Below are 22,561 nucleotides of genomic sequence, written 5' to 3'. Positions count from 1 at the left end.
ATATACATGTTTGGATTCTCTACAAATACAAACATGCCAAGTTGCAGTGACTGCCTTTTTATTTGATTCAAAAGTGAGAAAGATTTTGCCATCTGAAAAGCATGTCATAACTAAAAACAGAGGATAAAGAGCTCTATTTGGCAATAGACTCAGAGTATATCTGGTAAGAAACAAAACACCCATTCTCTTTGAATAAAACAGAACACCCATTTCATGAATCAGGCAGACATTCAAAATGGCCAGTTAAGTCAAACATCTTTTTTCCAACATTAAAGCACTTAACTCATGGAATAATGTGTTTCGGAACATTGGACATGCTTTATTTTCAGAACTTTTCACAATTTATTTAAACATCTCACATATACAAAATAGGTACAATAAACTTTGTGGTTTGTTTTGAGAGAGGCCTCTGCAACCCTTTGAAATGGACGAACTGTGCTGTCAGTATTAACACTGGGGGCGTAAAAGAATGTAATGCCTAAAAAACAAAAAAACAAACCAAAAAAAAAATCCGAACAAAAACAGAACTGAACAAAACAAAAGTAAAAACCAGACAAACATCAGGTTTAGGAATATTCCACCTGCTTAAAAATGGGGTTATCAGGGGGACCTGTGCAATATTCCTCAGAGACAATACAAAGTAATACAGTAACAGTGGTTTCCTCCACAGCTGCATGTATAGCACCATATAATATCACTGCTTCAAGTATTGGAGCACCTTTGAAACAGGACAGAACTTGAAGCCTTAGTACCAACTAGTGACAACTAGGATGTTGATTAATATTTTCCTTTACACATGAGGTAGTTTAAACCTTACGGAAATTGTGGTTTTAAACTTCCTCTTTGGAAGATATACAAAGACCACAAAGTGATGTATACTTTCATTGTTTTTATTACACTTCAATTTTTACAAAATGATGACATGTCCCATAACATGGTGTTATCCCGTGTCTCTTTGGGCTGCTGTATTAATTTGCATTGCGCAATGCTCCGTTCAGTCCATTGGTCCTCTCCGATAGAGCCCAGCTTAAGCAAGTGGATTTGCAGATAAAATCAGCATTCAGTATAAAAAACACAGACAGAAGGGCAGAGATTTTTCTTTTTTCTTTCTTTCTCTCGTTTAATTTATCATGAGTCTATTTATTTGAAACAGACTGGGCCAATGTCCAAACCAAACTCTTGATCTGCGCCACCAATGTCCAAAGGTGCAATGTCGAGGATGGGAAGGCGAGATGGTTTATTTGTTCTGTATTCAATGACTGTCTTGCTCCACTGGCCAGTGTGTCTCTGCGGGGACGCAACAAAAAGACAAAACACGTTAAGTGACTTATCTTTTGTTTTTTTGACAAACATCAAACCGTCATAAACATGCCAAGGCCCTGGCTAGCTCACGTAATCTCAAATGCATGTTGAAAATCTCTTATTTTGTTCATATCGTGCAAACTGGATAAAGGTTTTGTTTGTCTGTTTAATCCAAGTGCGAAAGGAGAACTTACACTGCAGCCATCCTCTAGGACGCTGAACGTGAAGCGGCTGTTGCCCTCCGCCCTGAGCTCGACATCATTGGAGCCCTGCAGCAACACAGCCTTCTTCAGGTTTCCGTTCTCGGCATCCATGTAGGCGATGCTGTTCTTGCAGTGGTAGGTGATGTTCTGGACTGCCTGGTTGGCCAGCAGACGCATGAAGGCCAGCTGAGTAGCCATGGATTGTGGGCTCAGGGTCTCATCATTGTAACCGAACTGAAAAGGGAATGGAAGAAGGCAACCTTCAGACTGCTTTCTCTTGATAAATCTTGAACAGGTTTGTCCTTTCTGAGGTCTTGCAACTTACCTCAGTACCACCATTGATGGTCTCTCCAAACCAAATGTGTTTCTTCTCCTGGGAGCTTCTGTACCAGTTCTTGCGTGGGATGCTCTCTGGGTGGGGGTGGATGCAGGTCTGGCCAGTAGAGAAGTCGCAGTAGGCCTTGATGGCATCCATGGTGCAGCCCTGGTTGGGGTCGATCCAGTAGAAACCTACAGGGGAAGAAAGCAATACAGATTATTAGGGAAAGTCAGAGTGTTAGAACTACTGGAAGATGGGTTAGATCTTAAACTGCTTTGGTCACTTACCGCTGCTCCATTCTGGGTGGCTGAGCCTGATGTCACGGCAAGTACGGGCAGGGTTCTTCTTTGAGCCCTCAGGGGAAAGCAGATTGTCAATCTGAGTGTTCAAGGACTTGATGGTGGCATCCACCTCATAATCCTTAGCCCTGAGAGAGGCCTGGTCAGCTCTGTACTCATCATAGCCTCCGGATGTGTCATATCCACCACCAGCTGGGCCAGCGGGTCCGGGAAGACCAGGAGATCCAGGAGGACCCTAAACATATGATACAGTAGATTAACTTTGATGTCTTCTCTACATTCCATCTCAAGGCAAGATCGGTATTTTCTACTGTATGTTGTATTTCATAATAAATATTTTTTATTTTCAAGAGCAATACTCGAATGTTTGTTTACTTACAGCAGGTCCAACATGTCCAGGAGGACCACGGTGTCCAGGTGGTCCAATAGCACCGGGGATACCATTTGAACCGTCCTTACCAGGGGGGCCATTGGGACCAGCTGGGCCCTAAAGACAAAATGCAGACAACAATTATGCACATTTCCACATTTTTATTACAAAATCCTGTGTGGGAATGAGAAAGAATAAGAAGGCTACTTACTCTTGGACCAGCAGGACCAGCAATACCAGCAGGGCCGCTGTCACCAGAAGGACCCTGTAATACAGTGTCATTTGTTTTTGTTCTGCAATCTTTTATGCTGATTCACTTAGCTAATCTGTATGAGAACTAAACAAACTGTTTTTTACAGGAAAAAGCAGTTGAAGCTCATTATTAAAGTTGTGCAACTTACGTTGGGTCCAGGCATTCCCTGAAGACCAGGATGTCCACGAAGTCCCTTCATGCCTCTTTCTCCTTTGTCTCCAGCAACACCTTTCTCACCACGGGGTCCAGAAGGTCCCTGTTAATCAAAAAGAGAAGAAGGAAGAAATTGAAGGCGAGAAATATTCATAGAAGCCATTGACTGGTCCTTAAATGAAAATGCAATGAGAAAGATTATGTCTGACACACTTACAGGTGCACCTCTTGCTCCAGCAGGTCCGGCAGGGCCAACAGATCCAACAGGTCCCTAAGGGAGGTGTAAATGAGAAAATGGATTGATTACCTGTATGGTAGTCTCTCTCATTTCTGTGCATAATTTAGTAAATGCTGTGACTTAGTGACACATACAGATTCACCACGGTTTCCGGGTCTGCCAACAGCGCCTGATGGTCCGTTGGGTCCAGGAGCGCCGACAGCTCCAGCGGGTCCAGGGGATCCAGGCTCACCACGGTCACCCTGGTAGTTGAAATAGTCCAGTTCATTTACTTTTTCTTTTATATGTTACTCAACCTCGTCTAGTAATTAAAACTTCAGGATTTATTACAAGACGGAAGATGGTCAGATATGAAGAAATGCACAGTCAGAAGTCACACCAGGGCTGTATACCTTAAGGCCAGCAGCACCAGGACGGCCAGGAGGTCCATCATTACCAGGGCTTCCCTACAAAACAACAAGGAGGCATATGTTAATACTGTATGAAAAAATACTCTACAATGTAGAGTTGTCTTTCAATGAACTAGAGGTAATACTCACCTCACGTCCAGCCTCACCCTGAGGACCAGTCATACCAGGCATGCCAATGTTGCCAAGGGGACCACGGGGACCAGGGGCACCAGAAGGACCAACTCTTCCAGGCTCACCCTAAAGAACACAAAAAAACGATTAAGATGTACCCTTTAACAAGTTAGGTTTGACCTGTTTGGACACAATGAAGAGGTCAGTGAACTTACAACAGCGCCGGGGCCACCAGGAAGACCACGGTCACCTCTAGAGCCAGGAAGACCATTGAATCCCTGAGATCCCAGCTGACCCTGAGGCCCAGCAGGTCCAGGAGCTCCCTGAATTTTGAAAAGAAAAAAAGTTATCATTGGATGTTATATTATACTAGGTAATATTTTGCAATTACTTTGCAAGTTGTTCAGCTAGTACTTACAGGTGAGCCAGCCTCTCCGGGTGATCCCTTCTCGCCAGCCAGACCAGGTGGTCCAATCAGTCCATTCTCTCCTGGGGGACCAGCAGGGCCAACATCACCACGAGGACCACGTGGGCCATCCTTTCCAGAAGCACCAGTGGGACCGGGAGGTCCAACAATACCCTAATGAATGGGAAGAAAATGAGTTTACTTGTGAGACTATAAAGATATATCCTGAACTGAAGCAAGTGCTAGCATGAAACATTAGGTCAGTTAATTTAAATTTATCTGATATTACTCACAGCGGGACCAGGAGGTCCAACTCTGCCAGCAGCACCAGGGAAACCAGTCAGACCCTAGGATAGAGCCAGAAATTCATGGGTCACAAAGGAAATGTTGCTCAACAAAACAAAAAAGCAAAATAAATGAATATATAAATCCATAAAAGCATACTTACAGGGGGACCGCTGTCACCACGGGCACCAGGTGGGCCAGCAGGACCAGCAGCACCCTAAAGATTCACAAGACATTACATAAAAAAGTTTAGAATCATAAAATACATTGGATGTGTCATCCAGCTGTTCTTGACTGAGACATGAGGTGAATGTCAAAACTACAATGCATTTCAGATTTGTACAATTATACTTAAGAAGTAAATTCACGTAAATCACCATTAAATGAGCTATATTAAACTTACAAGGGGTCCAGTATTGCCAGCAGGTCCAGCAGGGCCGGGAGGTCCAACATCACCCTTTCCACCAGCAGGTCCTTTCTCGCCTCTTTGTCCAGTCTGGCCATCAGCACCCTACAAGACACATTGTGTCCCTGTCAGTTTTTATTGCATATGTGTTCAGAGTTTTTAAAACAGCCGATTTGGAAGTCTAAACTTGAATGTATGAATCACAAAGACTTTAAGAGAATTCACATGGACTTACAGGGGGTCCAGCAAATCCGGAAGGTCCAGCAGGGCCAGACTCACCACGCTCTCCCTAAAATACATGCCAAGATTTGAGCATGAATGCTTGATTCTGAAGTGAATTATAGTTGATGCACAGTTGTTTAATATTGGACAATCATAAATAATTAAATAATGAAATAATCATTGCTTCAGTGTGTAGTAAAGAACTGATCATAATACTCACAGGAGAACCACGAGGACCAGCAGGTCCAGGAGGTCCGAAAGAGCCAGTCTCACCCTGGAAGAGAGCACAGAGTTAGGTTTAATTAAAATGATCTTTACCGCTACTTGAAGTAGGTACTTTTGCTAGTCTTCCACTTTTGCCATAGTTCAATTAGGACATTTAAGTAATTTTTGTAAAGGTGCCTTATAAAAAAACATTTCTGGTGTCTATCTTGAGACAAAACAAAGGCACTGACATATTTTAAGATCAGTCAATGCAAGTTTCTTTAATTTGAAACAGCTCAGACTTGTATTTTAGCCTGGGACTAGGCTTAAGCCTTGTCTGTGAAACCGGGGGTAAATATTTTTGCACCTGTGCAATGCTTTATATAGTGCAATTTAAAAATGATTTTATGATTCAAGGGTAAATCAAACTCACTTAATTGTGTTGAATTAAATTGTCTTAAAAATTACATAAATTCCAACATGTTTACATTGAAGTAACATTGCAAAAAGTGGCATAGAACGGAATAGTTGATTTTTTTAGAAATGAAATTGTTTGATTTTTGTTCCTCTTCACGCAGAGTTGAACCACATTTAAATGAATGTAGCAATGTTTGATTGTTGTTGCACCTATTTTTAAACTTTCCAGCAGGGGGCATCAGTAGTTCTGACAGTTGTCTGCAGGGTTTCTTCTTCAATTAATTGGGTCAAGGAGGCAAATTACTCGCCCCTTGAGAAGGTAAGAATCTTCATATGTTCCATTAGTGGTGTGCCATTAAATGAATGTCAGTGTGATTTTGAATTTCAAATCCTGTTTATTTTTATGATGTCACTTTTGACATTACGATGTGCGATTCATCATGCAAGATCCATAAAAAAGTAATAAAAAGAAAGTCCCTTTGGACTGGTGCAAATGTTCAGTTTCAATGATTTACGGTGATAGCACTGATACTTTGTGTTGATCTGACATAACAGTTGTGAGAATGCTCTTTACCTTGTCACCATTAGCACCAGCGGGTCCAGGGGGTCCACTGGGTCCAGGAGCACCCTGTAAATTAAGGAAAAAGTACCATAAAATCACGACTACAAAACGTGTGCAATTTTGCATGAAATGAGATGAAGGTATTTGGTATACTTACACGGGCACCATCTCTTCCAGCATTGCCCTCCAGTCCTCTGTATCCTTGCTCACCCTGTGTATAAGAGAAATGTTTTAGACATACAGATTTGGCCACATATTCACATAGAGTGCCAGGAGCATTGCTCCAAAACAGACCTTCTCTCCTTTAGGTCCAGGAGTTCCAGCGGTACCACGCTCACCAGGCATACCAGCAGCTCCCTGGTGTCCAGGGGCACCAGCAGCTCCAACTGCACCAGGCTCTCCCTGAAGAAGACAGATTTTGTCAGTTACACTCCTAAAAATGAACAGTCTAGATGACACGTGTGGTGACGTGTACATACCTTGTTTCCATCAGGGCCAGGAGAACCAGAAGGGCCACGAGCACCAATAGGTCCAGGAGCGCCAGCAGCACCAGCGGGTCCGGGGTTACCACGCTCTCCCTAAACAGTGATAAAAGGGTAGAAGAACCGTAAGAGAGGCTCATTTTATCTCATGCGAGATACAAGAAATCAGAGAAAGGTAAGTCACCTTCACACCAGCAGGTCCTGATACACCTTGATCTCCGGGGATACCCTGTTGAGAGATATTAAATGATTACAATGATTTGCATGACACTGTGCATCAAAAATTAAGCAAGTGAACCAAAAACTGCATAATATCTGAGCCATGAATACTTACTCTATCTCCGGCCTTGCCAGCCTCACCAACAGGTCCAGCGGGGCCAGGAAGACCCTGTTAAGGTTGAGCAGGAAAAACAGGTTTCTAAGATTCAAACACTACATAAACAGGAAGAAATCATACAAATTTATGTTATTCTGTTTGCCTATTTGACTGATTCCCAACCATGGATACACCTAGGGAGTCCTTGGAAACCTTGTGATTTTGCTACTTGTGACCACAAAACCAGTCATAAGAGTAATTTTTTTGAAATTGAGATTTATATATCACCTAAATAAGCTTTCCATTAATGTATGGTTTGTTAGGATAGGGCAATATTTGGCTGAGATACTATTTGAAAATCTGCAATCTGAAGGTGCAAATCAAATATTGAGAAAATCGCCATTAAAGTTGTCCAAATGTCCAAATTAAGTTTTGATATATTTACGGTATGAAATTTACAAAATATCTTCATGGAACATGATCTTTACTTAATATCCTAATGATTTTTGGCATAAAAGAAAACTCGTTCATTTTGACCCACACATTTATTTTTGGCTCTTGCTTGGCTCTACTTAAGACCAGGGTCACATTTTGTCTGGATTTCTTCAGAATACAACTACTTAAAGCTTGTAAAAGACAAATAAGCTTGAGCTACTTGATTAGCCCATTTTCACTTACTGTATTGATTAAAGGAGATCATTTGTGGCCACATTTGTTACTTAAGCCCTACTTATGGGGTTCCAAGATGGCTGGGAAACATGTCTTATATTTAAAGCTACAGTCCTGCGGACTAGCCCAGTACCTGCATGATTCATCATACACAATGTTCTTCCACAAGACGCATGCAGTTCTGTTTATTAACCACTAGGCTAGACTTCACACTTCAAGCTTGAATAAAGACTGTATAACCTTGAAAGAAGAGTAAAAGTATCAGAGGGCATGACGTGACACTGACCTGGAAACCAGGAGCACCAGAAGGTCCCTGCTCTCCCTTCTCACCTGGGGCACCCTAAATGAGAAGACAACAATACTTTTACCACTGAAAAACAGTGGAAGGCTATGTACTCATCCACATAGATAGTCTTTTCAGAAAATTTCAGATGGCCTACTTACAGCAAGTCCAACGGGACCAGCAGGGCCGTTGTTACCGTCGGGACCAGGAAGACCCTAAGTGAAAAGAGAAAGGGAATCAGAGCAGCTCAAAAACTAATAACTGAGACTGGATATTGAACAATGTTTATAATGGATATTTCTGTATCTGAAATACTTACTCTCAGTCCAGTGGGGCCAGCAGGTCCCTTCTCACCAGGCTTGCCAGCCTCGCCCTGTGAGGAGGTTCATTGATATGTTACATTTTGAATTTCTATATAAAGATAAAGTGCACAAAATAAAAACAATACTTACAGAAGGTCCCTTAGGGCCGGGGAATCCAATATTACCGGGCTGGCCTCTGGGTCCAGTTGGGCCAGGGGGACCAGTGCGGCCATCTTGACCAGCGGGACCCTAGAAAATAGCATATAAAGTGGTGTAAGTAATATTATATATATCAAAATATGCGTATAAAACATATATAAACTCTGATTGTACTCACAGCGGGTCCTTCCTTTCCAGGGGGTCCAGAACTGCCGGGGCTACCAGGGAGACCCTGAAAAGATATAAAGAGATGGTCACAAGTTGAGAATGATTGGTCTCACTGCATACTTAGGATAAATAGGAGATATTTCATGTGTTTCTTGCTTTGTGATTTACAGATTTTCCCTGTCATAATGAACTGGACAGATATAAAGTAGTGGGAAGCTGATACTCACTCTAGCTCCAACAAGACCAGGCTCACCAGCACGGCCAGCATCTCCAGGAGGTCCACGGGCTCCAGGGGCACCAGTAGCACCACGGGCACCAGGCATGCCCTGAGGTACAAGATTCATAGATTAGTGTTTAAAATAAAGCATCAGAGCTATGTAACTGCATGGATTTGTCAGGAAATCTGTCATATATTGTATATGTATACATATTTTTTATTTGATAATAATCTATGCTTTTGTCCAAAGTGGCTAAACCACTGTTACATTCTACATATACTCCATAGCTTGATCAATACAGAGCAGGTCTTTTATTAACACTTGAATCTTACCATTGGGCCAGATCTTCCAGCCAGACCAGGCAGACCACGAGTACCAGCAGCTCCCTGCAAGAAACATGAATATACATAGATTAGCAAAAATAAATTAATAAATAAACATAACCAATTACATAAATATTTGTAAATATATAGCTTTATTTTTACAGGAAGACCTCTCACATAATCTACTGAATTTCAGTATTCTGTAATGATATTCTGTACATCTTGTATAGTCCCTGACCCACTATTTAACTAAAAGTGGTGATTGATCTTTGATCTTATTGAAAACATCTAACTTACTCTAGGTCCACGCAGTCCAACGGGTCCAGTAGCTCCCTGCTCACCAGTTGAGCCTCTCTTGCCCTCTTCACCAGAAGGACCAGGGGGTCCCTGAGGACCAGCACTACCCTGTGCAGGAAAAAGGCAAAGTGAACAAGTGAACAAGGACATTCAGCCATAGCACAGACTATATGCTTTATAAATTGATGAGATAGCTGTCAGTGTGTATACTCACAGGCTCACCCTTGACACCAGCATCTCCCTTCACTCCAACGATTCCGGGGTCACCCTGAGCATCGAAACAGTTCAAAGGTTAGACCATTTTATAAGATGTACAAATCTGAAATTCACTATGAAAAATGCATGAATAAAAATAAATAGACTTGTGCACCACAATGAAAAATTTGAATGTGTGAAATTTCAATGAAAAATTTTTTTTACTAAAATGACTGTATAGAACTAAAACCTATGTAATTATGTTACTGTTGATCTATGTTATATAAAGTTGAGTGAAAAATACTTCCATATCATGATTGCTGTGCAGCTGTGCTTCTTGTTTAGTTGTGTTGTCTTATCAACTAAAAATTTGACCTCTTTTGACTTTTTAAATGACTAATCTAACTAAACCAGGATGTTTTCACTCAAAGCTGCTGATATCAAAATGTCTGATAATGAATCTGTTGAAGTAACAGTTCCGATAAAGCCTTCCAGTTTAATTTTTCTTTCAGCCAAAAAAATGGCAGCAAACATTTTGGTGCATCACTAATATATATTGTAAATGCAGCGGTCCAGAAAAATCAGATGGTGCTTACAGCAAGACCTCTTGGGCCAGAGGCTCCAGAAGGTCCCTGGGGGCCAGGGCCTCCTCTAGGGCCAGGGAAACCAGGGGCACCAGCAACTCCAGGGATGCCCTGTTGGAATACAAGAAAAAATACATTTGAAAAAACTAAGAACTTACAGTACGCTTTCCAACAAACATTGAATTTATAGTTAAAGTTAACTTTATAGTAAGTGCTACTTTAAGATAAAGCAGTTAATACTTGTTTAAGTCCGTTAAAATGGTATAATAATAATTCTGACACTTTTCTTAAAATTGATTTAGAATAAACATATTTAAAAAAACAAACAAAAAGAAATATTTAGAAATGGTTCTGGCAATTATTGATTAGCACATTTCTTTACACAACATATTTAGTTCAGTTAAGTATTATGAATAATATGGAAACTCACAGCTGCTCCCTTAGCACCATTGATACCGTTAGCACCAGGGTTGCCCTGTAAAAATACAAAGAGAGACAGATTATTATTTTTTCCTCATAAAAATCAGATGAATTTATCTCCAAATATTTAAGTAGCACTTACAGGGGGTCCAACTGGGCCCACAGCACCATTAGGGCCTGGCTCTCCTCTTTGTCCCTGAGGTCCAGATGGGCCAGTGGCACCAGCGGGTCCAATTTCTCCCTGTCAAATATTATAGACATTGTCTATTTCAGAATGTAAAAGAGGGAATGTGTAGAGCATGAGATCTATTCGAATTAAATGAACTGGCAGTATTGGCTTTTATTAGCATTTCTATTAATCTTCTGGCACATTATTTTATGCAGCGGTGCCAGGCAGACATCAAATTTGTTTGAATTTATTCAGTTTTGATTTCACCAGCTGTCATTCATACCTTAGGTCCAGGGGCACCAGGGAAACCAGGAGGACCAGCTGCTCCCAAAGGACCCTGAGAAGACAGAAACATTAGGACTATGCCATAAGGCACATTTTAGGAGATGGAAAGGTCAAAGGGCAGCCAGTCCACTCACAGCAGGGCCAGCAGGACCAGTGTTGCCATCAGCACCACGAGCACCAGCTGGGCCAGAAGGGCCAACACGACCTCTCTCACCAGGAAGACCACGACCACCCTGTGCAACAAGAGGAAGGAGACATGAACTTAAGATTAAGAGTTGAAGTAGGCATGTATTTAAGACCATTTATGCTGATAAAGTAATTTGTGCTGGAGGCTGAATTGAAATTTTCAGAAATTATAATGTTTGACCTACTCTCTGTCCGGGGGTTCCATTTGATCCAGCAGCACCATTCTCGCCCTGTTAATAAAAGACAAACATAAGCCTTTAAAATATGACAAAATATATTTGACTTCATTTTATGCAATATAAAATGTGGTGAAAGTGTTTTATTTATTTTTTTTTTGTATAGCACCTTTCATACACATAATGCAGCTTCAAAACATAGTCAAGTCAAAACAAAACCCTTTTTTAATGTAAAACATCAGAAAGTGCAGTTTCTTTCATGCATGCATGAAAGTTGGTCTTTCTGCACTCTGATTCCACTAAATTGAATTGTTTTATGCATTTTTAAAATGGCAGGTGCATTTCTTTATAGTCTGAGATGTTTTAGGATGTTAAACCTTTGATTATTACCTTAAGACCAGCGGCACCAGGCTCTCCTTTGCGTCCATCAAGACCGGTGTAACCCTGAGGAACAAGAAATTAAGATCATGGTTATTTTGTCTCCGTAGGCAATTGAAATGACTCATCTTGTATTAGAAATGTTGTTTTTTGGAAATGATGTCCCTCAGTGCCTTAATACTAAGCACTTACTCTGTGTCCCTTCATGCCAGGAAGTCCAGGAGTTCCGGGGAAACCACGAGCACCCTGAAATAGAAAGAGCAAAGATGAAGCTCCTTGTAAGAAATATTACTAAGGTAGATATAAACGTGCTTGGTTTAAACAAAAAAGTGCATTTTGATGCCCTTACCTGTACTCCAGGGACTCCTCTATCTCCAGGTTTGCCAGGTCTGCCATTGTTACCCTTTGAGAAGAATATAAAAGAGAATGTCAGGAAAAAATGGGGCAATGCATGGTCAAGTTATAAGTTCAGTTTTAATATATGGTATCATAGCACTCACATCGTCACCATTTTTGCCAGGAGGTCCAGGAGGGCCACGAACACCAACAGCTCCCTGTAATTAAATGATAATAGGGAGAAATGAACATTGAATTTCTAAGGTCATTTCCAAACCATGTGAAAAAGTGTTGACCAAGTTTACTTACAGCCTGACCGGGCTCTCCAGGCTCACCAGCATGTCCTTGGAATCCTTGAGGTCCCTATATATTCACGGAAAAGAGAATATATTTTTAGTAGTTTTTTTTTTAGAGCCATAAACACTCAAAAACACTACTTATTTAAATTACTGATTATCAAACTGATAACCTACTCTAAATCTAAAGTAATTTTTTTTTATTTATAAATTTGATTTAAAAGGTATCAATACTTCAATCAATTTGTAATCCAGTTAAACAAAAGGAAATACTCACAGGGGAACCGGGAGGTCCAGATGGGCCTCTAGGTCCCATCAAACCCTGAAAAAGTGAAAGTAAAAATGAGCGGCCTAAGGACTCAATATGATTAGCAACAGTTAAGATATTATGATGAAATAAAATAAAAGGTCCAGTGTTTCATTTGCAGAGCATGTTTTGGGTGTCGCCATACTTCAGTACTACAGTCTACAAGGTTACACTTAATATAAATGTAATATTAATATATTTAATAGCAGAGAGGGTTTGCATCAACTGAAAAGAAGCTGATATTAAATCACATGTACTCACAATAGGTCCAGGGCCAGGGTCAGGTCCTTTAGCGCCATCATATTGAGCAGCAAAGTTCTACAGAAAAAATACGGCAAAATATTTAGCCTAAATAAATAAAACATGTTGAGCAATACATTTTTCAAGAATACAGTTTTAATTTTAAAACATTATAACTTAATATTCCAATATAATTAAAAACATTCAGAAAGAAATGGGATGCTTTAGTTATTTTATTGACAATGTTTTTTCTTTCATATTTAAATTATGACACTGTTTCTTTCCTTGCATTGGAAATAAATACAGCTCTTTTGGAAGCCATTTTTAGGCCAAGCCTCAAGGCAAAGGTTAAAGGTCAAATGTTAAATATGACTGGGTCAAGGGGTAACGGGAGGATCATGAGACTCAAATATAACTACCCGCAAGCTTTAATCATTTAACCGCTATGTTATAAACAGGTTTTGGTTCCGGAAAAGTTTTTAGTTTAAAAATGGAAACTTACTCCACCAAGACCAGGGGGGCCAGGGGGGCCGGGAGGCCCAGGGAGTCCAGGTCTGCCGGGTTTTCCATCTGGTCCTTTAGGACCCTATGTAGCACAAAAACAAGTAACAAAATTAAGCTAGTTGTGATTGTTCTAATGTTTTAAAATGTGAGGTGGCCTAAATCTGTTATGTTGACATGAACTAGCCACCATGCTAATGTAGTGAAACTGAAATTGGTGATACCAAAAATACACAGAATAGCTTTTATGTATCCATTTTATGTCATTATAGATAACAGTTAAGTTAAACACCATATAATAATCCTTCGAAATTCAGCCTTCGGCCTATTTTATATTTAAATATAATGCTGGAAAATTATGGGATAAACTTACCCTCTCACCTCTGGGTCCTTTTGGTCCCCTGGGGCCCTATTTACAAAAATCAGACAACTATGTTTTAAAGTCCAACAGTATATTAATACTGCTTCATATGAAGATCACTTGCTTTTTTTCTATGCATGCTCAGAGTATTAGCAAAATGCATTTTCAGGTTTAAGTCACATTTAGATATGCTATGCCACAGGCTTATCTTCATATAATTGCACATAGAAAAATGACTAAATAAATACAGGATTTATTTATGTCATGTGATGTGCAATAGCTCATATCAAAAGCATTTCTTGTATTCTTTAAACTACAGACATGCAAATTATTCTTGCAGAACAATTATAACATGCACAGTGCAGTATGTATCAGTAACTACTATTAACTTCATGCCTGGAACTTAATTAGATATTAAATGTAGCAGTGACTCAGTCATGTGATGCCACATTCAACCAAGGTACTTCAAGGAGCTCAGAGGCCTAGTTTACATCACAAGAACAGGACATTAAGCCTGTTCCACTGACCGTAATGTGATGTTTCTCATTATGTTCCTTTAAGCACCTTCTTTTTTTAAAGCATATTCAGGTGAGAAATTTGATTCAATCCCAAATAATAGTCAATATTTATGACAGTTTTAATAATCTATGCTATCATTGTCCACTTGAGGGAACTGCTGGGCAAAATCCACCAGGTTGGAGGAATTTCTGCAGCATGTTGATTTTGTTACTTTGAGTCCACCTCTTCAGCAGGCCATCTAAAAAGATCCATTGTGCCCAGGTTGTCTGGTAGGCAGGATAGGGTGGTCTCTAGTTTCACTGACATTTGCTTGAGCCAATGGTGCTTTCCTCCTTCCCGTCACAGGCAAGAAGGAAAAACCCCAGAAATTCTGATAATCCATAATGCTCTGGTATATTTGGGATTGACCAAAGGATCTTCTCACCGAATATCATCATCCATTTGGAGATTTGGAATCAGATAAGGTAAGTATCTCTATTAATACATTTAATAATAACTTCATGCAAGTGTACTGACCGCTGTATGATGGGGGTGGAGAAAAACAGAAAAACAGAGAGAGGAGAGAGAGACAGAGGTGATCGATTAGTTATGCACTCCATATGCTGAAATACAGTAACAGTTAAAAAAACATTTACAAAAAAGCTATTATGTATTATTCCAGGCTATATTCACTAAGTCTAAGCATTTTAGAAAAATCTGAATAGAAAAACTCAAATGTTTGTGCTAAACACAATAACCTTACATGCAAAAATTAATGTGTCAAAAAGAAAAATTATGCACTGGCGTTGTCTTTTTGCCGAAATAAGAGGATGTGATTTTAGTAGGCCTGGATTGAATTGTGTGCATTTACATCTATGTTTAAAACAATCAACGTGGCTAGATTATTTACTTGCAGTTTAATTTGTGTTTATGATTGAGCGTTTATAGTGCACTTTCTAAAAATAATATCCTAAAATCTTAATATACTTATGTTCTTAACTAATTTACTAAACATTACTTTGATGTTTTAATTACTTTAATAAGTCCAATTAAAGTGCAAAGCAGAGTGTTTTCTCTAAGCATAATTTCTTTTAGGTGGATAAGCAAATATGCATATTTTTGATTATATATATAATATTTAAATATAACCTGTTGCATTGTGTGTATATATATATATATATATATATATATATAGTACTGTCATAGGCTGAATTTATTGATTTATTATAGCAAGTGAGCCACAGGCAGTAGTTATCAAGTACTACTAACCCTGTAGAGGTTATAAGTTATTGTTTACATGCTTAGGCCTTCCGGTTGCCATGCCAAGTGTGACACCCACTCAGACTAAATAGTTTTTACCCAGTGGGAGCAGTTACGTGTCATATTCCCCACCAGGTGGCGTATTTGACTGCTGGGTGATGACCTAATTGCTGCATTAAATGCCAATTTTCTTTGTTTTCCAAAAATCAGCTGTAAAATAAAAAAGGTAAGTCTGTTTTAGTAAATCAGTTTTAACGCTTGTATGTTTTAGAGGCATACAATCTATTTTATAATAGGCCTACATTTGAAGTGTGTTTTAACTTTTAGGTATCACTTATAATCTCAGCTGTTGCTTTTTTATTATTTTTTGCTTACTGAAAACAGTTCATTTAAATCAGACTATTAACAGTTTTATAGGATGTTGCTTAAAAATGATGTTACAGACTTTAGCCAGCAGGGGGCGGATTTTACAGACCCCCATAATTAAAAAAACACTTCTGGAGTCTGGGACAATGATGAGGTACAGCGCCCTAACTTAGACCTTATAGAATAAACACGTTTAACCAGCTGTCTGTGTTAGTCTAGTCTATATATATATTTTTTGTTTAACTTTTTTAATAGTTTTTGATATCTATGCCATGTGTTTCCGTTTCTCAATCGCAACAGATGAAAATATCCAAGACCACGGAGAATCCATTAAAAAGATCCGCTGGATTTTACAGTGGCAAGCCAAAAGGAAACGCCTCAATTCCTCAGATGTAGTTCTAGCTTTCCTTGAGGTAATTTCCCAGCAAGGTTCAACCAAGCAAGCGCAGCAAATCCAGTAGAAGAAAGAAAAAGCCTTAAGATCCTTGGTAAGACAAAAAAAGAGCATATTTCAAACTTACATTGACATGTTGCTAGGTACGAAGTCACTGCAAGCAGCAACAGAATCCGGGTATCCACAAAGCTGAGCATGTCTAAATCGACATGCAGACTCCTTGTGCTGCAGTGCCCTGGTTTAACTACTTCAAGCAGGCATACAGTTGTGGTATAAACTCCAAGCTTAGCAGGAACCTGCTGCCGTGATGCTAGAATAATAAAGAGCAACCAGCCCTATTTATATGGCAGGAGGTTCCCTTGACTGCGTGTCCAAAGTGAGCCCCCAAACCAATGGGAGAGAGAGACTCTATATGACTCTCATCCTAGTACTGCCCTCATCCCTGCCTCTCTCTCTCAGACTTTGGCAATGCTCTGACAATGATGACGAGTACAACGTTTTAATTAGATCCATTCTTTTGAGGACGTGGACATGCTCGAGCTTTATAAGAGAAAAGCTTAACGTTTTTCTCAGGCTTTTCAATGGCGCTTATAGCTCATGTGGAACGGATGGGTCTGAGCGCGTCCAGCGGACACTTCAGGCACATTTTGCGCATTTGACGCATCTTCACAATGCTCTCCTGACCCCGGATTCACGGGAGATATATCTAACTGAAGAATACTCGCTGTATGCAGGCGTAATAAGTCCGTTTCCGGCACTTTGATTTCAAATGCAAAAAACGCGCATTACTGTATAAACAGGTCGCCAATATGCGCATGTGTTTGAAAGGAACCGTGGCATCTTTCTGTCTTTTATTACGCACTAAAGTTATCTGCACAGTCACATAGATACCAGCTGAAATCATCACATTTTTTCGTTTTTATGTGCAGACTTTACAGGCTGACACAGTCTGCAATTAGTTTTTACTTTGTCTAAAGTAAAGCTTTACTCAACCATACAGTGTACTGTATATGGGTCAGTGACGTGACGATCTATTTCCCCTGGATCTGTTATTGCATTAATGGAATTCAGACAAAATGACTTTTCTTTAGTCACGAATGTGTTTTTAAGTCATGACAATTTTGTGGGGTTTAAGTCTGGGTTGTGTAACTGTCCATAGATAAAAAGAAAAAAAAAAAAATAAGAATGTAAAAACAATAATACTTGGCCAATAATAATAATAAAAAAAAAAAAAAAAACAGTTGTTGACTAAAAAAAAAGACTGAAAAATTACATTGTTTGACATAGAATTGGTTGTTTGGTTATTGTTTATTAAGAAAATAAACAGTTGAGCAATTTCTTTAAAGTATAACAAAAAATAAAATAAACATTTCTCTTGCGAATCAGTGCGGAAAAAGTGAATGTGGCGTAAATTACATGCAGGAAGCCATTTTGTTGTCATGTGACAAGAAAAACACTGATGACCCCTTTAGACCCTCATGACTTAAAAAAGACTTTAAATCACATATTTGTCACTTTTATGAAAAGCCATGTTTTGTCTAATATGTTTGAAATTACAGCTTATGTTTAAACCTTAAACCTAACTTTTGGTAGACTAGATTTTTAAAGTTTCCATTCCTATTGTCATTTACCCATGCATAGATGACCAAGCCTCAGGCTTTTTCTTTGTTCTTCAAACTCTTTTGACTATTTTCGCTGTAGACCTTTGCTTCAGTTCACTTTTAGACAGAAGACTAAGGCCAGTCTAAGAGATCTAATTTCAGATCCTGCCTTCTTCACTGCAGCTCTGGCCACAGGACCAGACATGTCTGCAGCCAGAATCCTCCACATAGTCCTTTGCAGAATGTAGAGCTTGAAAGCGCACAAACCCTATGGCATGTTCACCAAAACACACATTTACTGTGTCTACCTGTGTGTGTGTTTTCAATCTAATTCAAGAAAAATTTTCTGTCAATCTAAAATGACTACCAATAGGAATACCATAAAAAAGTCAAATGCATATGCTTTCAAGCTTTTAATAATTTTTTTAACTGGTTGTACTGTTCCAGAGCTAAAACGGTGACCCCACACTGATTATAAGCATCAGTCATTGTTGCCTACAGGATATTTCCGCACACAGTAACGTTCTATTGCACATAAACTGCATAAAAAACTGTTATAAAAAGTTGCTTCTTGAAGACATTGCAACACTTGGCACTTCATGAGCTGATACTACAATGCAAATAGCATGAGTGTAAATAATGTTAGATGCTATTTGTACACAGGCCACGTTCACACAGCAGCAGAATACGGTTGTCAGTCCTGTATTTGAGTCCTTAATATGGCTGCGTTCACATGCAGTATGGTTATTTATGGGTGTGACAACCGCATATATATTAAGAGTTCAGATGTAAAACCCTCTAAAAGCCTCCTCAGTCAAAAATGAGATAATGATACGGAGTGAATGCTCTCAACAAATAGTATACATCCATCAAATACTTTTACGTCAAACTCGCTAAATTTAGAGGCTAGATTTATAGGCCTTTGCATCTGAACTCTTCATTTATAACCGAATATATATAAAACCTCTGACTGAACTCACACCGGAACTCGGAACACACGCGCTGTGTGAACCGAACAGGACTGGACAACTAGTTGTCCATCAAGTCAATAAGTGCAAGAGAGTGTCTACCGTGTGTTGCGTGCTATCATGTGTGGTTTTGGTAACTTACAGTGACGGAGAAATTAACTGTGTCATCTGAAAGTTTTATATCAAGTCTCCACCGGAGCCGCTCCCGTCAGTTTTGTGTTCTGTGAGCGGCTCAAATGCACCGTAAAAAACAATTTATTGAGTCAACTTAAAATAATTTGTAACCTGGCTGCCTTAAAATTTTAAGTTCAGTCAACTCAAAAAAAGTTTATTCAACTTGAAATGTTAAATTATACTAAGTGACAACTTTTTCAAATATTTGAGTTGAATCAACTTAAAATTTTAAGGCAGCTGGGTTACTTACCCATCTGTTAAGTTTAGCAGACACAAATATCTAAGTTGTAACTTAGTACAACTTAACATTTTAAGTTGACTAAACTTATTTTAGTTGACTGAACTTAAAATTTTAAGGCAGCAGGGTAACAAATTATTTTAAGCTGACTCAACAAATTGTGTTTTTTATTTTTTATAGTATACTCTGCTCTTCACCAAAATATTAAAGCTGCTGTCGGTTAATGAGGGTTTGATGAATGAACTCACAGCTTAACTGGACTCTAAGCTGCTGTGTGAACGGGACATTTCGAGACTCACACCTGTAAGTAAATGCGGTTGTCAGTCCCAAAAACTGACGGTGTGAACGTAGCCACTGGTTAGAAGCATCAGTCATTGTTGCTTACAGGATATTTCCGTGCAGTTTACAGTAATGTTCTGTTGTCAATAAACTGCAAGTTGCACTTTTATAAGAAGTTGCTTCTTGAAACAAACACTTGGCACTTCATGAGCAGATACTACAATGCAAATAGCATGAGTCTAAATAATGTTAGATGCTACTTGCACTTAGTGTGAATAGAAACTGCATGATGATAATTGATGCGCAAGCACGTTTGTTTTCTTCAGTGTAATAACTCCTGAGGTCTGTTACAGCCCACCCACTGTTTAAATGTATAATTGGACAGGATGGGAAAGTTCATAGACTGTGAGTGCTTAATTAGACTCCTCAGCAGGATGGTAACACACACTCTGTCTCACCTTTTATTGTCACCAGTGTTAATGATGTCTGAGTTCACATACTTTTGACAACTACTTGTTCTGTTTACTTGTTACTGTATACTTATTAGGCCTAAAGAAGCTGAATAACAAGTTTTCTTAAAATGGCGGCCCTACTGTTTCTTTTCCATTGGGCTTCACTTTTCTGAGCCAGAAAAATATTAGTCATTGCTGGAATGTCCAGGCAACTCGCTTGTAGTTAAAGCAGGGAAAGCAATGAGGGGGAGGAGCGTTTGAGAGCAAATGTGTTTCAAAGATGGTCAGGCACTGCAGCATGTTCAGTCAAACATGGAATTCAACAGATTCAAGAGAGATGAAGAGTTGAGGATACAGCGCATATAGTAGAGGATGAATTAGAAAAAAACTTGCTGACTACATAACTGACCTTATTTATAACAGTGATGATGTTGTCAGAAGTTGTTCTGAAAACTCTTACTATAAAAGCATCATGGCTTAGATTGCATATTATTTAAACAGCTCTGGTCTCAGCATTGTGCTGAACATATTGTCATATGCCTATTTTGCAGTGAAACAATGTGTAACAATAATTCATACTCATAGTAGATTCAAAATGTTTCTGAAACAGAATAAAGGCTTAGTTAACTTTGTTTGTTCGTGCACCATTCATTTTAATGATATTATGTCTGTATCTCTTTTCTCATGCTTAGTTTTTATTGTCGGCCATTTTGCAGATTTCTCCTTTTTCCACTGAGGTCTCCAGACTGCGAATGGTTTGCAAGTGCTGTATGTTGTTGGATTCCAGATGTGCTTAGCTCAGGCATCATGCGATTGGCTGCGCGCTCAACCCAGTTCCCGCGTCTCAGATTTCTCCACATCCAGAGGCAGAGCAGAGGAGGTACATGGACCACAAAAAGCTTCATGTTAGAGTTTATCCACTGTACACCTGCCAGCTAGCTGCAACATGATCAGTACAAGACTATCATACCAGTGTGGCTGTCACAGCTTGTATCTAATGCAGTCAAACACAAGTGTGAAAACCAAATGTAAACAATGTACATTCACAGCTGAACTATAGATGGCAAAGGGGGCCAAAACCAACTTGAGCATTTTGATTATTTAGTGTTTTTTTTTTTTTTTTAATATGTATTACACTTATTATAATGGATTTTTCAGTGCAATAAAGTCCTGTCAGTGCTTAGTTACTAATGGCAAATTTTCAGTACAGTTTAAAAAACTCTATATTAGTTTTTAAAGAGACGTATGCTATAGGGGAGGATTGTGCTCATATTCAAACTGAACTAGTGCTTCCCCTGAGGAGAGTTTCTAAAGATCTGTCATTCTTGAAGGTAGGAGACACGCCCAAGGGAGGCATCCTCAGTCAAGCGTGCATTTAAACAACTTGCCTTTAAACAACCGCTTAGGTGCTGCTGGCATAGAATAGTGTAGAGTATGTATTTATATATATATTGTTATTATAACTATATTATCTAATGGCATTTTAGATTATTTGAGCATATAAATGCAGTAAAAAAGGCAACAGTGTGAAATATTAAAATTTCTATTGAAATATTCAGTGTCACATGATCCTTCAGAAATCATTCTAAAATGCTGATTTGCTTAATTTTTTTAAATTAATTTATTTGCTTTAAATTATTAGTGTTGGTGTTGAAACAGTTGCTTAATATTTTTGTGGAAACTATGCATTTTGTGATGCATATTTTTCTTTGATGAATACAAAGTTAAAAAGAACAGCATTTATTTGAAATGTAAATCCTTGTCCTATAAATGCCCTTACTGTCACTTTAAATCACATTTAATTTCATATTAACCAAAAAAAAAAACCTCTTATTATATTATATTACACTACAGTGAAAACAGTAATATTGTGAAATATTATTACAGCTTCTATTTTAATACGTTTTAAAATGTAATTCATTCCTGTGATGCAAAGCTGAATTTTAAGCAGCCATTACTTTAGTCTTCAGTGTCACATGATCCTTCTGAAATCATTTTAATATTCTATTTTTATATATTAATTGATTTGTTTTTGAATTATTAGTTGCATAATTCTTAATTCTAGTTGCATTTTTCTTTGATGAATATAAAGTTCAAAAGAACAGCATTTATTTGAAACAAATATTTTGTAATGTCCTTACTGTCACTTTAAATCACTATTAATTTTAATATATTTATTATTATAATAATATTTTATTATAAATATCGGTGTATAAGTATCTTTTTTTTGGTTATTTAGGAAGATCAAATAGAATGTCCTGCCAAAATTATTATTATAAATGTAATTTAATTTAATTAATTACATTTATTTTTCATTTATTTATTTCAAAATCACACACGTTTACTGATAAACTAGGACTATATGCATTTTCACAAAAAAAAAAATGATTTACCCATAAATGTTTGAAGATACTGTTTCACATTTATGCATGCATGCACAGTAAATTATTAGCATTTCTATGCAATTATTAAGTAATCACTTGTAATTTCTTAAAAAAAAATAAAAATAAATAAAAACCT

General features: G+C 38.5%; 1 protein-coding gene and 1 long non-coding RNA gene across 4 annotated transcripts; one reads left to right on the top strand and one right to left on the bottom strand.

Moving 5' to 3' along the window:
* Positions 1 to 291: 291 nt before the first annotated feature.
* Positions 292 to 16,658, bottom strand: col1a2 (collagen, type I, alpha 2). 2 transcript variants are annotated; one of them, XM_051136585.1, is made up of 50 exons: positions 16,457 to 16,658; positions 15,719 to 15,720; positions 13,824 to 13,859; positions 13,452 to 13,535; positions 12,971 to 13,027; positions 12,680 to 12,724; positions 12,416 to 12,469; positions 12,271 to 12,324; positions 12,120 to 12,173; positions 11,963 to 12,016; positions 11,783 to 11,836; positions 11,402 to 11,446; positions 11,165 to 11,263; positions 11,029 to 11,082; positions 10,719 to 10,817; positions 10,587 to 10,631; positions 10,169 to 10,267; positions 9,592 to 9,645; positions 9,378 to 9,485; positions 9,090 to 9,143; positions 8,767 to 8,865; positions 8,550 to 8,603; positions 8,363 to 8,461; positions 8,230 to 8,283; positions 8,072 to 8,125; positions 7,914 to 7,967; positions 6,977 to 7,030; positions 6,827 to 6,871; positions 6,640 to 6,738; positions 6,455 to 6,562; positions 6,318 to 6,371; positions 6,173 to 6,226; positions 5,198 to 5,251; positions 4,991 to 5,044; positions 4,753 to 4,860; positions 4,513 to 4,566; positions 4,358 to 4,411; positions 4,077 to 4,238; positions 3,874 to 3,981; positions 3,677 to 3,784; positions 3,530 to 3,583; positions 3,272 to 3,379; positions 3,117 to 3,170; positions 2,895 to 3,002; positions 2,705 to 2,758; positions 2,503 to 2,610; positions 2,112 to 2,358; positions 1,831 to 2,015; positions 1,497 to 1,739; positions 292 to 1,287 (listed from the first exon to the last, which is right to left on the bottom strand). In XM_051136585.1, exons 1-50 carry the CDS (start codon positions 16,524 to 16,526, stop codon positions 1,141 to 1,143), a joined length of 4,059 nt encoding a protein of 1,352 aa, XP_050992542.1. In that variant the 5' UTR covers positions 16,527 to 16,658; the 3' UTR covers positions 292 to 1,140. The 2 variants fall into 2 exon arrangements, with proteins under 2 accessions (XP_050992542.1, XP_050992541.1); XM_051136584.1 differs by lacking the exons at positions 5,198 to 5,251; positions 6,173 to 6,226; positions 6,318 to 6,371; ... (2 more) ...; positions 15,719 to 15,720; positions 16,457 to 16,658 and having other exon boundaries at positions 13,824 to 13,987.
* LOC127181702 (uncharacterized) lies at positions 14,468 to 21,199 on the top strand. 2 transcript variants are annotated; one of them, XR_007829798.1, is made up of 5 exons: positions 14,468 to 14,794; positions 15,705 to 15,795; positions 15,979 to 16,089; positions 16,236 to 16,423; positions 20,758 to 21,199. It is a non-coding gene; the product is annotated as an uncharacterized LOC127181702 (long non-coding RNA). The 2 variants fall into 2 exon arrangements; XR_007829799.1 differs by lacking the exon at positions 15,979 to 16,089.
* The last annotated feature ends 1,362 nt before the right edge of the window (positions 21,200 to 22,561 follow it).

This window comes from Labeo rohita, chromosome 19 (assembly GCF_022985175.1).
Source record: "Labeo rohita strain BAU-BD-2019 chromosome 19, IGBB_LRoh.1.0, whole genome shotgun sequence".
Classification (NCBI taxonomy): domain Eukaryota; kingdom Metazoa; phylum Chordata; class Actinopteri; order Cypriniformes; family Cyprinidae; genus Labeo; species Labeo rohita.
The sequence above is the reverse complement of the archived record's forward strand: the minus strand, read 5'-3'. Positions and strand labels throughout refer to the sequence as shown.